Source organism: Schistocerca piceifrons, chromosome 5 (genome assembly GCF_021461385.2).
Source record: "Schistocerca piceifrons isolate TAMUIC-IGC-003096 chromosome 5, iqSchPice1.1, whole genome shotgun sequence".
NCBI lineage: Eukaryota > Metazoa > Arthropoda > Insecta > Orthoptera > Acrididae > Schistocerca > Schistocerca piceifrons.
Genome location: NC_060142.1, coordinates 605,398,814 through 605,412,189, shown reverse-complemented (window position 1 = coordinate 605,412,189; position 13,376 = coordinate 605,398,814). Strand labels below are relative to the sequence as shown.

The 13,376-nt window shown below is 43.6% G+C and overlaps 1 protein-coding gene across 1 annotated transcript in view; it reads left to right on the top strand.

Moving 5' to 3' along the window:
* LOC124799163 (igLON family member 5-like) overlaps positions 1-13,020 on the top strand; it is a gene marked incomplete at its 5' end in the record, with an annotated part of 186,819 nt that extends 173,799 nt beyond the window's left edge. Inside the window, one exon of the mRNA XM_047262702.1 lies at positions 12,872-13,020. Within this exon, the coding sequence (XP_047118658.1) occupies positions 12,872-13,020 (149 nt within the window). The remainder of the gene's footprint in view (positions 1-12,871) is intronic.
* Positions 13,021-13,376: the final 356 nt, after the last annotated feature.

The following is a 13,376-nucleotide window of genomic DNA, read 5'->3' as shown; positions in this document are numbered from 1 at the left end:
CTGACACCGTATCTGTTCTAAAATATCAGGGAGTAGCGATCTAGAGCAATCTTAAGTAGAATTACCACGTAAATAGTACAAAAGACAAACGCCAGGCAAATTAAGAGGACGAATTTTAAGGAAATGTAAATCATCCACGTAGGAAGTGCCTTATAAGGCACTTCTTCGACAGATTCTTCAGTGTTGTTCATTAATATTGGATTCTTTCTCGGTAGCCCTGGTAGAACAGATACAGAAGATCCAGAGAAGATTAGCGAGTTTCGTCACGTGATCCTTTATTCGGCGCGAGAGCTCTATCGAGGTGCTCAGAAAAATCCATTGGCAGACTTTACAAGAGAGGCGTTGCGGAGAGATTTACCATTGTAATTTCGAGCTAACAGTCTCGGGCAGGGCAGAGCGGACAACATTTTACGTGGACCTCACCAACCATACATCAGGTGAAACGACCACGACAACAGTATTATAGAAATTAGAGCTAATATAGAGGCTTACCTACTTCCGTTTTTCCCACGCGCCATTCGCCAGTGGAAAAGGGTAAGGAGGATCAGTTACTGGTACCAGAAGTACCTTCCGCCAAACACCGTTAAATGGCTTGCACACTATAATGTACATGTAGATGAAACGTACGGGTAATCTATAACTTTTATCCCAGTGAACTTCCACTTCCTTAGAATTTCCATTTAATATCATCGACTCGTTTTGAAGGAGCCTCAAAATTCAATTACTGAATACACCGATTTAAAAAGTGCGTTTTACCACAGTTGTTTTCTTTTTAAAAGAAGAGAGAGAAAAAGTAATGTGAGAGTGTTTTGCCAGGAGCTTCAAAATTTCGTTACAGACTTCCGTTGTAGTACATTCATTTAATTATGTATAGGAGTTTTTCTGAGGTGTTAGTTTCCTTTCATCACTTTCCAATACTTATTCTATATTCTATGAGAAGCCGTTTTCTCCTGTGGTGTTGGGGATTTTAATCTGCACTCCGCGAACTACTGAGTTTCATCTGCCGCTTCTTTTGTATAACACAGTGCGTTAATCTAAATTGAAGCCATAACTCGTGGAAACGGTACATGCCGATACAGCTCTGTTTTATGTTCCATCGGGATTGTCTCATAAAAAAGGAAAAAAACGCATACATGGCGAACCACCACTGAATGGAACGTTGTAACACTTTACGAGTTAACATGGCTACGATTCTGCAACGGACTGAATTCACACTCGGAGAACCACATTTTTCGTTAAATGATGGCTTTAATCTGTTTCCGCTTATTTTCCGCTTATTGTAGTGAATACGCCAACACGAGCCTACATTCGCTGTTTCGGACACTCGTGTAACGAGAGCTCATTAAAGTCATATGTTGTCTTGACAATTTCGGCATCTTTCGCTGTTCCACCTTAGAAGTCGTTTCTTGATAAATACGTACCAATAATAGCTGTTAATAAAAAATTGCCCTGCGCGACCGCTACGGTCGCAGGTTCGAATCCTGCCTCGGTGATGGATGTGTTTGATGTCTTTAGGTTAGTTAGGTTTAAGTAGTTCCAAGTTCTAGGGGACTGATGACCTCAGATGTTAAGTTCCATGGTTCTTCGGGAGTGCTTAGAGAACCTATGGAACACTCAGCCTTCATGGTAATCAGGGTGATTCAGCCAATAGGTAGATGTTATAATTCTGTAAAATCAGAAACAACGAAGTAAGTAACGTGTTACGTGTTTTTAGAAAACAGGTAAAAGTGGTGATGGAGCTGTATGATTCCCTTTACAGATGTAACGAGATCACTACTGAAGCTTTCGATAACATTCTGTTTGGCTGGATATACAGTTACTCGATTTAAATAAGGAAAGTGGGGAACCTCCATCTTGTGCCCTGTCCGTGAAAATTATGACTTCCGGTATCCGGCATGTGTGCGAAATGTCATCAAACCCGTCCCTAACTGGAAGCGGTTCGATACTGATTACTGAAGAAACTGTGGCGATGCAACACACAATGGAAACGATTATTAAGGTAATAACGTTTTAAATGAAAATAGTTTCACACTGTAGAAATTCTTCCAATCCATATGTGGCATACAGCAAACCAGTGCTCAACAGTATTGGTTACAAACAGTCTTGGTTGCAATTTTTTAGATTTTTATTTTTCACCTACGCGTTTCGCCTTATTTAGGCATCTTCAGGTTATCTTAATCTGAAAAGTTTTTACTGAGTTTAACGAAGGCGATGTTGGCCTGATATATTCAACGATGCCCTTTGGCTACACTGACTAAAGGATTCTTCTAACAAATACCAAATTAAGATAACCTGAAGATGCGAAAATAAGGCTAAACGCGTAGTTGAAAAATAAGAAACAAAAAAATTGCAAAAAAGACTGTTTTTAACTAAAACTGTTTCACACTGTCTAGGACAATCTTCGCGAAAGGTAGGGCTTCAGCCATCCACAAGCAAAATATTTTTACTCAAACGAAAACAGGCACTGTTAAGAAATCATCATTCAAGTTATGCTTACAGCGTGGCAAACAACGGGCTGTTACTCTAAAGGCTTTTTATAGCATGAACTCGGAAAACAGAGGTTTCTACAACCAAGTTTTGTTAAGGCACTACCGGTTTCGTAACTTATACCGATATCATCAGCTGCAGACTTAAACAACATGATATAACCAATCATACTGATTGAACCTTTATACATTAAAGACATACCAGAGCCTTTACCACTTAATTATGAGAACAGATGAAATCACAAGTATAACCACAATAATGAAAAAGCGGTAAACAACATAGCGGAGGATAAAGAAGGCGGAACCTCACAGTGAAAACCATAATATCCCTAGGGTGGGTTGTCAATGAATGAAATGTTACTATGCCAAGTAACAAGAACGCTAGTACAACCAAAGAGCGTTCATTTGAAGTTTCTGAGACCCGTCTAGGGCCCAAAATTCGCGAAGGAGGACATTATTTGTATCAAAGTCTCTCTTCTAAGAAGGAGCCATTCAAATACTCAGTGTTTATAACAGTGGCCGTCATTTTCGAAAAACTGTTACGTTCTCACTTGATAATTGGGGCGTACAGAGAGTCTTGGATCTCTTCTCCAGTACGTAAGGAAACTGAAAATGATGGCCCCTATGACCTGCAATTTTTCTTAGAAAGGGAATCTGAATGTAACGTTTTGCACACACGGAAATCAAATTAATAGAAAGATATGAAATGCACCAGGGTGTTAGTTGCGTTAGGGTAACAACAATCCGTAGGAATGTGAATTTGATTTTTGTTAAGTGGAGCCCCTTTCTTCATCGTTAGAGTTCGTATACGCGTTCATGTTCGCTTCTCCGCCCTTGCAGTGCCGGCTAAAGCTGTAGTGTCACAAACTGTAGAATTTCATGAGATCAAAGTTGCAACGCTTATCTCTATGTCAGAATTGGCAGATTTCTACACTAATGATTACTCTGTCAATGTACGCCCCATTTCGCTGTTGTTCACGTTGAAATGAACTCAAGGTTGCTTAAAAACTTCAGGTTTTAGGATAAGATTTTTAGACTTAAGTGGGACATTGTAACAACTAATTCGCGGTAATATGGTTATTTTCGTCGTCTTTGCTTAAAAATATTTATCTGTGAAAGAAAGTGATGTTTTATGACTTCGAAAAGTAACATTATAAAATAATTCGTCTAGGGAAGCGTAAAGTTTTTAAGGGGGCGGGACGTTCTTTGAATTGATTGAAAATGTCTATTTTACTTTCAATATATTTCAATTTTTTTTGTTGGCTCATAGATCTCAAGGTCAGTATGTTCTCAAAGTTTTAATGATAAAACCGTATTTGAAGTGTCTGAAAATAATTAAATATATGAGGCGACATTCCTGCTGTGTCCACTTCTTGAAGCACCATTTCAAAACTAGTTCCCTGAACAACGATTCCACGGATGACGTTCAAACAGACTTCCATGAGGTACATCTAGAAGGTTGTGATATTTATGTAGACCGTCTGTGAATCAGTTCCGTATTTTAGAAACAACGACAAAGCAGTGGCTTTGTTTATGAAAAAGCTATTTTTGTTTTGACTTCTGCTACTAACAGAGATGTACACAAGTGATCGATTCTTATACATCGTTGTAGGAACGTAGGGAAGATGAAGGGTTTGGAGTGATTGGGCTGTAAGATAGGAATTTTCACTCAAGACGTCATGAGAAAAATCCATCTACAGCGCCTTTCTGCAGGTGAAAAGACAGTTGAAAACCTTGTAAAAGAAAGAAGGCAGAAAACAGAAAACCAGATTAAAAGCCTTTCAGGGAAAGAGACCCTGAGTACAAATCTCGGGCCTTCTGAAGAGGAGATATGGGGAAAATCGTTAGACTGAACTTTAACTTTCTTTTCCTAAAAACCGTCTTTTTAATGTTTATGTACTTTTTTCCGAATAACAATGGAGAATTATGAAATTTTGTAGACTTATTTCCGTAAACCAGTGTATTTGTATTTGATTTGCCGTGGTCCCGAACTGCTTACTCTGTGTTCACAGCTGTCCACCATATGTGATGGAACGTCCGCTATCAGCCACCTGTAACCCGTCCAATATCGTAGGGAAGGTCGGCTTCTTAGACCTTTAGTTGCAAAGTCTTGAAGCCTTGATTATATTTAGAAAATTATGATCAAAAATTAATAAAATCTTCCTACACGAAACATTCAAGAAACTTCATGAGAGAGGCTTACAAAATACAAAGGTATTAAACAGCGAACATTGGGTAGAAATCTCTTACATAGTTTGTGAGATACAGGTAAATACATTATTTTTTAAAATAAAACTTTTAAGTTCGATGAAGATGTTCAATACACATAATCCAAGGTACTTAACAGTATATGTGTTAATTTCTTGTCCTGGGGGCTCAGTATTCGTTTTCTGGGTATAGGCGTGATGACGCCGGGCTTACTGAGCTAGTAAGTATTGTCAGTCCCCTTTCACCGTACGCTCTGCATACACTTCAGTGACCACTGTACTGCGAGGCAGTCGAACATTGTGTGTCACTGGGGAATGGGGATCTTGGATTCATCCCTTGCATCGCAAGGATCGTAAAAACCACCATAACAAACCCCTCAATCTTAAGGTGTGCTGCGCGCTGATGAGATGCATGGCTGTTGAGGTAGAACCGTCGTTAGCGGGCAACCTCTGGGGATCCCGCCGCACCTCAGTTATATAAGGCTTACCTAGGAATGCGAGGATCTAAGTGGAGATATTTCCCTGGCTGCTCGTAGAATGGAGATGGAACCCTCGAAGTTATCTCTTTCCCCTTCCAGTGGGAAGGGCGGGCTGCTAGTAGGTACTAACATCTAATAAGAAGGGTCGTGTAGCCAGTCAAAAGTTCCTGGTCTAGCAACACATGCTGGCAGTCTGAATATGCATTGCTTGCAGTTTATAGTCAGTGAGGCGATTATGTACTGGGGCACTGTTGGAGGAAACATCTAGTTCCCAACAAGTTAAGAGCCTACAGAAAGTATGGAAACATGAAAACTGAGCTTACACAACCTTCAGTTATAGCTAACGTGTTGTGACGCACAGGGATATGGTGGACATTCCCAAGGAGGAACTGAAGATGTCGCATCTGAAGGTATAGTCGACGTGCTAAATATCATGAAGAGGGTCGATGGGGATCTTGTAATGTCCGACTCATTTATATTGACGTTTGATGGGATGAAACTTCCTGAGCACGTAAAGGCAGGTTTCCTTCGATTAAGCGTGTGGCCTTAGTCCTAAACCCAATGCGCAGTTTCAAATACCAGTGTTTTGAGCATACTACTCTTGGGTCTAATGGAGAAGCTACCTGTGGAGAATGTGGTAACGCCGTCTACGAAGGTGTCCCTAGTTCGTCTCCGATGAAGAGTGTGATTAGCTCTGGAGCTCATCGTATCTGGAGTCAGGTCTGCAGCGTGTATCTGGAAGAATAGAAGATACAGGAATTTAAGACTTCGAAGCGAATCCCAAATATTGAGACCAAAAAATGCATAAAGTCATACTGCCCTATAACGTTCATTGCCTCCTTCGCTTCGGCTGTTAAACAGCCAGTGCAGAAAACCGATGCTGCTACACAAACTGAGGCTGCTGGTATCAGCACTAGTACCTGCGTTTTTCTATACACTTGTGCTGCTCCAATCATTTTGAAGCCTGTCCCCCGCCAAATAACTTCATAAAAAGCTGTGGTTGCCGACGTTGTGAAGCTCCTTGCCATTCCAGAGGTTCAGTACGCCCTCCATTGCTGCCACAAACAAAGCCACGGTTATAGCTCCAAAGTCTAGCCACGGAAAAATCAGACGAAATACGTCCAATAGGAAATAAGCAGCCCGACGATGTTGACGTCATTCTCTCTCACTTCTCTCTCGATTCTTCTGTAACTCTGATGATGGACTGGGGCAATCATCTCACCACAAGATTGAGCCTCCAACCACTGCAGGCTCCACTCACTACAGAAAGTCGGGATGAAAGTGCTACCCGCATGATAGATTGCTCCAATTATACTGTGAACGTTAATGGTTTCAGGACAGATGTGGAGGAACTGAAACTCCTAGCACAGGAACGCCCCCTGAGTTTGTGTTTGCTAGATAAACATTTTAAAGCATCTTATGCCCCTGTCTTGACTGTCTCTTAAATAATAAAGTCTATCCCAAAGACGATCTGAGTGGGGAAAGGGCCAGGGAAGGTCTCGCTTTGCTTTTCAATAACTCGCATCACTCCACTTCTCTCCCCCTAGCTACGACCTGCAAGCAGTCGCAATTGCGGTTCATGTTAATCAGGGAATCACAGCTTATTCGCTATACGTACTTCTCCTACTGGGAGACGTCATTTACCATCATATATTGTGGGCTTTCACAAGCTGCGACATAGTAGCAAATTGAACAGTGCCCCCAACATAGAATAATTTTCCTTTATTTCACGTCTATGGTCACAACATTTTTGTCATCAGACTACCGGTTTCGGTCTAATGACCACTTTCAGATCTAAAGATGGTCATTATAGACCGAAAGCGGTAGACTGATGAAAAAATATTTGTGACCATAGACGTGAAGTAAAGGAAATTTATTATGTACTGTGGGATCCAGTCTCTACATGCTCTTGGGGTCGGGTTTTGAAGAACCCATGACGCCTCACTAGCTGTGAATTCTCAGCAAAGTCATTCCCACGCATTTCTATGCAGCTACTAGGCCATTCTCCGTCATCGACCTCTCTTTCTGCTCCCCAGCCCTCGAAGACTGTTCATCAGGAAGTCATTAACGACCTTCATCCCACTGACCACTTCCCACTTCACACTGACCTACTCGACGAAGAATTGCTTTAGCAGGAGCCACCTAAACTGACGTCGTTCAACCAGTTGGATGTGCTCAAACAATGAGACAGTGTCCAGGAGTGGGTGGACCACATCACGCAAGTGATCCATCATGACGCTGACCAATCGATTGCAAAGTCCAGAGGTCATCTTAAGGGGCTCTTGTCGGACGTCACATAAGAAATCAAGGATTATGATCATCAAGATGAAGTATCCTTGCGCTCTTGACTTGTTGCTACATCTGCCTATCATTAATATCGAAGGGAGCCTTTCCGTAGAACTTCGTGTGCGTCTTCGGTTTCCTTGAACGCCCCGTCGTCGATCTGCGTCATTGGATTCTATTGGGCTTCATATGAAGAAAACGGATGGTGTCTGCTCAGCTTTTTCTTCTTGATGAATGATTATAATCCTCGACAGACGACTAGCGACGCAGGATTTTATATTGTTCACAGCAGCACTTGAGAAACTAGGTCTAGGGGACTGATGATCGCAGATATTAAGTCCCATAGTGCTTAGAGCCATTTGAAGCATTTTTGTAGTATCAGTTACATTGGTCAGTCGATACACACCGTTTCCGAACAAAGTCTTTTGAGTCGGCATTGTTACATAAAACATTCACTGACTTCACAAGCTGCGACATTGTCACGAATAAAAGAGTGACCCCTTTACTTAACGTCTATGGTCAGAAACTTTTGTTAACAGATTACCGGTTTCGGTCTATAAGACCATCATCAGATCTGCAGCAAAAAGTGGGAAAAAACATAAATTCACTCGCAGATTGTCTACAGCTTAAAAACAATACATAGACCATAATGAAAAGTACTACTGGCAATATATGCATGTGTGCGCTTTAAGTGTGAAGAGACAGATGTGGAGGAACTGAAACTCCTAGCACAGGAACGCCCCCTGAGCTTGTGTTTGCTAGGTAAACATCTGAAAGCATCTTATGACCCTGTCTTGACTGGCTCTTAAGTCTATCCCAAAGACGATCTGAGTGGGGAGAGTGTTTCATAAAAACAAAGTCCTAATGTACTGCATCCCCAACTAAACTGCTTAACTAACAGAGTGACTTCAGGCCCTATGCGTATTTTGCTTTATTTGACAATGTTTTACTCCAATCACTGCACGTCTCTGTTGTATATAATGTGTTGATAATTTCAGCTAGTATTGAGTGCCTCACATATTTACTTCGTTTTCGTACGTTTTACGCATGACTCTAGTATGTTCTTGTCCCTTCCCTGTTAATTTCATATACTGCGTTAACCAAATAATGTGGGGCATTCACTGTTACGGAATTTAATCATTCTTTTCTTGCAACGGAGTACCGCAGGGTAGGAGGGGCCCTCTGGTGGTCACGTTCCTCCAACCACTTCCTGCCTGTGTGGAATTCTGGCGTTAGCGCTAACAGAGGGCGCTGATTGTGTGCAGCGCTATGGTTTCTTTCATTTGTGGCTTCTTTAGCGATTTGTTTTATGGTTGTTTAATATTATCCTGTCTGCCCCCAGTAGCTGAGTGGTCAGCGCGACGGAATGTCATGTCATACCTAACGGCCCGGGTTAGATTCCCGGCTGGGTCGGAGATTTTCTCCTCTCAGGTACTGGGTGTTGTGATGTCATTATCATCATTTCATCCTCATCGACCGCCTGCCCCCTTTCGCTTTTCCACTCCTTCCCCCCTTTTTTCTTTCCCCATCATCTGTCCAGTTTCCTCCCACCTGCTCTCGGCTGTGGTATGTCACATTTGCCAACTTTTTAGTGCACTCTTGTTCGTCTTTCTCGTGTTGCGAACAGAAATCATGCTGTCGCTAGGTGTGAATTTTATGTCTTTTACGAACAGAAACCAGACTGTCGCCGCGTTTTTTTAATTGTCTGTCTATTGTTTTACCTGTCTGCTTCGTATGTATTTTATTAGCATCATCATCCCTCTGTTCTTTGTTTTAAGTTCCACAATTTTTTATTTCGCCATGTCACTTTTTAAGTCTCCGATTTTATCGCCTGTTTATATTATTTATTCTCTTCAACTTTTTAACGAAGTCTGTAGGGTGAAGAGTGGCATACTAAGCTGATGCCAGCTTGGGGGATTTGAAATTCAATAACGAAAAAAAAAAAAACCTCATCGACACGCAAGTCGCCGCAGTAGCGTCAACTCTAAAGACTTGTACCAGGTGAATGGTCTACCCAACGGGAGGCCATAGCCACACGGCAGTTTTAATATTATCCTGTGCACTATGAAAGGTTTTTAATATTTAGGTCATTATCTAGAATATTGGCACTAGAGCATATGTGAACTACTGTTTCTTAACTCTTCCTCTTTTTAAAAATTTTACTTTTGTCGTGTTCTATCTACTTATTTTTATTACTGTAATGCCTTTTATACGATACAAGCTCATAACAGACTTCAAATACTGTACCCCCCTTTATTTTCGCTGTTCAATTAATTATTGAAAACTAGTGTATGCCGACGTTAGTGACATATGGTGAACTTACAAACATCTTGCGGCTACTGTACGGCACCTTTCTTTTAACAGTAGTGTTACTGACAGCATGACTCGTGCATATGATGTTATTTATATATATTTGACGATGCTTGTGGTGATTCTACATTTAACATTTGACGATGCCACTATGGCTGCAGTACATTAGGACTTTGTTTTTATGAAACAGGTATGTCTCTTCACACTTAAATCGCACTCAAATATATATTGTCAGTAGTACTTTTCATTATGATCTATGTATTGTTTTTAAGCTGTAGACAATCTGCGAGTGTATTTTTATTTTTCCCATTTTCTGCAGCAGATCTGATGATGGTCATTATAGACCGAAACCGGTAATCTGTTAGCAAAAAGTTTGTGACCATAGACGTAAAGTAAAGGATACCTAATACATTCTCTGACTTGTCGCCGCATCAATACAGAATGAAACCCCAAGCTTTAGCCGGTTACCTTCACCTTCTTCGTCAGGAACAAGTGAAACATAACATCAACGGCATATTAAAAATCGAGAAGTGGACATATTCGTTGTTGTTGAGTGCAGCCTCCAACAACCCTCCCACAACAAAGGTCAAGATTGTGGTGTTCCTCACGCTGCTAAATACTGCATTTTCTGGCAACAACAAAGTTATTATGCGGCAGGTGTCATTAGACCACAGTTAATAAAGTCATTTCATGTAATAATTAATAAACTAGGCACTCATATTTTCGTGTTTCCCAACGCTGGTCTCGTTGTAAAATCATGGCTCAATCAAAAATGGTTCAAATGGCTCTGAGCACTATGGGACTTAACATCTATGGTCATCAGTCCCCTAGAACTTAGAACTACTTAAACCTAACTAACCTAAGGACATCACATAACACCCAGCCATCACGAGGCAGAGAAAATCCCTGACCCCGCCGGGAATCGAACCCGGGAACCCGGGCGTGGGAAGCGAGAACGCTACCGCACGACCACGAGCTGCGGTATGCGGCAGCATGACGTAATTACCGACCTATAAGAATCAGTTTTTTCGGTATATAAGACGAACATAGCAGCAGTTTCGACTACACCTCTTGCAATATGCCGATGACATCGTATTCCTCGCCCTCGTTCCTACCCTCCAACGGTCCCAACGCCTTCTCCAGAATCACCTTGACCATTTTGCAGCTTGGTGTAACCAGTGGCTCCTGAAAATCAATCCTTCCAAGACCCAGGCAATCATCATAGGTCGTACCACTCGCTCCTTCCGGCTCCTGGATTTCTCCCTTACCATCTCCGCCCGTCCTGTCCACCTCACCCACACCCTCACCCACCTTGGCCTCTCCACTGACCGTCAGCACACCTGGATCCCTCATCTCCACTCCATCCAATCCAAAGCCCACAACCACCTCCGACTCCTCACACTCCTCTCTGGGCGGACATGGAGGTTGCAGCCCTCTACCATCCTCCACACCTAGAAATCCTTAATTCGTCCCATCCTCTGTTATTCCTGGATATCTGCCCCCCCCCCTCCCCCAAATTCTATAAGTCCCTTCAGATCCTTGAGCGTCATGCACTCCGCCTCGCCTTCTGTATATGCCTCCCGTCCCCCACACGGATCCTCTATGACTACATTCCTTTCCCCCATCTGCTCCTATTCCTCGAACATATCCGCATCCTCTACATCTCCCGCCGCCTTGATCCCCCTCATCCCCTGGTTGCTCCTCTCCTCTCCCATCCCCGCCCCCTGCCACACCTTCACTGTTGTGTCTGCCCTACCCTCCATCTCTACACCCTTCATCTCCTTTCCCAAGGTTGCTTCCAACAACTCCCCCTCCTGGATGATGCCCTCTCTCCCTCCATTTATCCCTCTTATCAACTCTGATCCTCACTCCTCCTCCTTTCCTCTGTCCTTTTCCCGGGCTCCCTCTCCCCCCCTTCCATCCTCTTTCTTTCCCACCTCCCCTCTCTCTGCCCCCTTCTCTCCCTCGAGTGCTTTTGCATTTCCCTCCTCTACCTTTTCCCATTCCCTCTCGCATCTGCCCTGCCCCTCTCCCCCCTTATGAGTCCTCATCCTCCTTTGGTTCCCCACCCTCTTTTCATTTTTTCCTCTCCTCCCTCCTTGTTTTCCCTCTCCTCCAGGTCCCCACCCATCTGCCCTTGGCTAGGGTTGGTTGGTTGGTTTGGGGAAGGAGACCAGACAGCGTGGTCATCGGTCTCATCGGATTAGGAAAGGATGGGGAAGGAAGTCGGCCGTGCCCTTTCAGAGGAACCATCCCGGCATTGGCCCGGAGTGATTTAGGGAAATCTAATCACCTTGGCTAGGGAGTGTCATCTTTGTGCCGACATTTTCGTGCAGTGTTTTACAGTGAGTGTTCCGTGTTGCGAACGGCCATCATACTGTCGCTGGGTGTGTTTTGTTATTTCTTGCGAACAGAAACCTGACTGTCGCCATGTTTTTTAATTGTGTGTCTACTATGTTACTTGTCTGATCCCTGTGTATTTTATCAACATTGCCAACCCCTTTGCTTTCTGATTTAACTTTCCGCAATTTTCTGTCATTGTACACTCTAAGTCACCGTTTTATCGCCTGTTTTTCTTGTTTTTCTTCTTCCGTTTTTAAAAAAGTCTGTAGGCTGTAGAGCAGCGTACTAAACTGCTGGCAGCCCGCCCCCTTCCGGGGGGATTTGAAATTCAATAAAGGAAAAAAAACTTTTACGACAGTCTCTTGCTCCTGACGAAGACGATGAAGGTAATTGTCGAAAGCGTGGGGTTTCATCCTGTACCGATACGGCAAGAGGCCCAAGAGTGTTTTATACAACAGTGCCGACCCGAAACACTTTGTTGTCAATGAATGTTCCAGAATAGGGAAGTATTACACGCATGAGATATTTCAAGAAACTTCCAGAAATGGTTCACCTGGCGACACTGCAGCAAACTATATCTACGAGTACACGTGGCAGTACCAACTGGAGGAGGTGGTACGGTAGCCCTTGTTTATCACTGTGACCTCTCCTACCATTTTGATTAATGCAGGAGTTTAGAAAAACGTAGGCCAAACTGTCTACAATGAAACGCAGAGGTTTTGTGTGTTCAGCCTGGAAGTCGTACGTCGGGATGATGTTGCAGCAGAGAAGCCGGCACCGATGCAGCAGGACACGCGCAAGGCGTCGGCGTCGGCGGCGGCCGCGGCCCCGTGGCCGGCGTCGGCGGTCTTCCTGACGCTGCAGCAGCTGCTGCTGCTGTTGATGACGCTGACCCCGGCGTCGTGGAGCTGACGCGCCGCCCGGCGTCAGCAGTGAGCGCGGCGGCCGGGGCGCGCGCGGCGCCGGCTCGGCGACTGAGACGCGACCGCTGCGGCCGCAGTGGCGCCTGCCAACGCCGCTACCCGCTTCACACCCCGCCGTCGGAGCTCTCCTACCGGCGGACCGCCACCACCACTACTCGATGTCTTTATCTTTGTAAAATAAGACCTAATAAATATCTTTTGTAACCGTTAACGACGAGTTGATTTATCCTTTAGTGCCCACCCCCCATTGTCTTACAGAGGGATCAGCTACTCGAGTACTTAGCTATTTTCCGGATTTTCCAGACTTCGGTGAACCGCTCTCCACAGTACTGCAGGCTATACAGG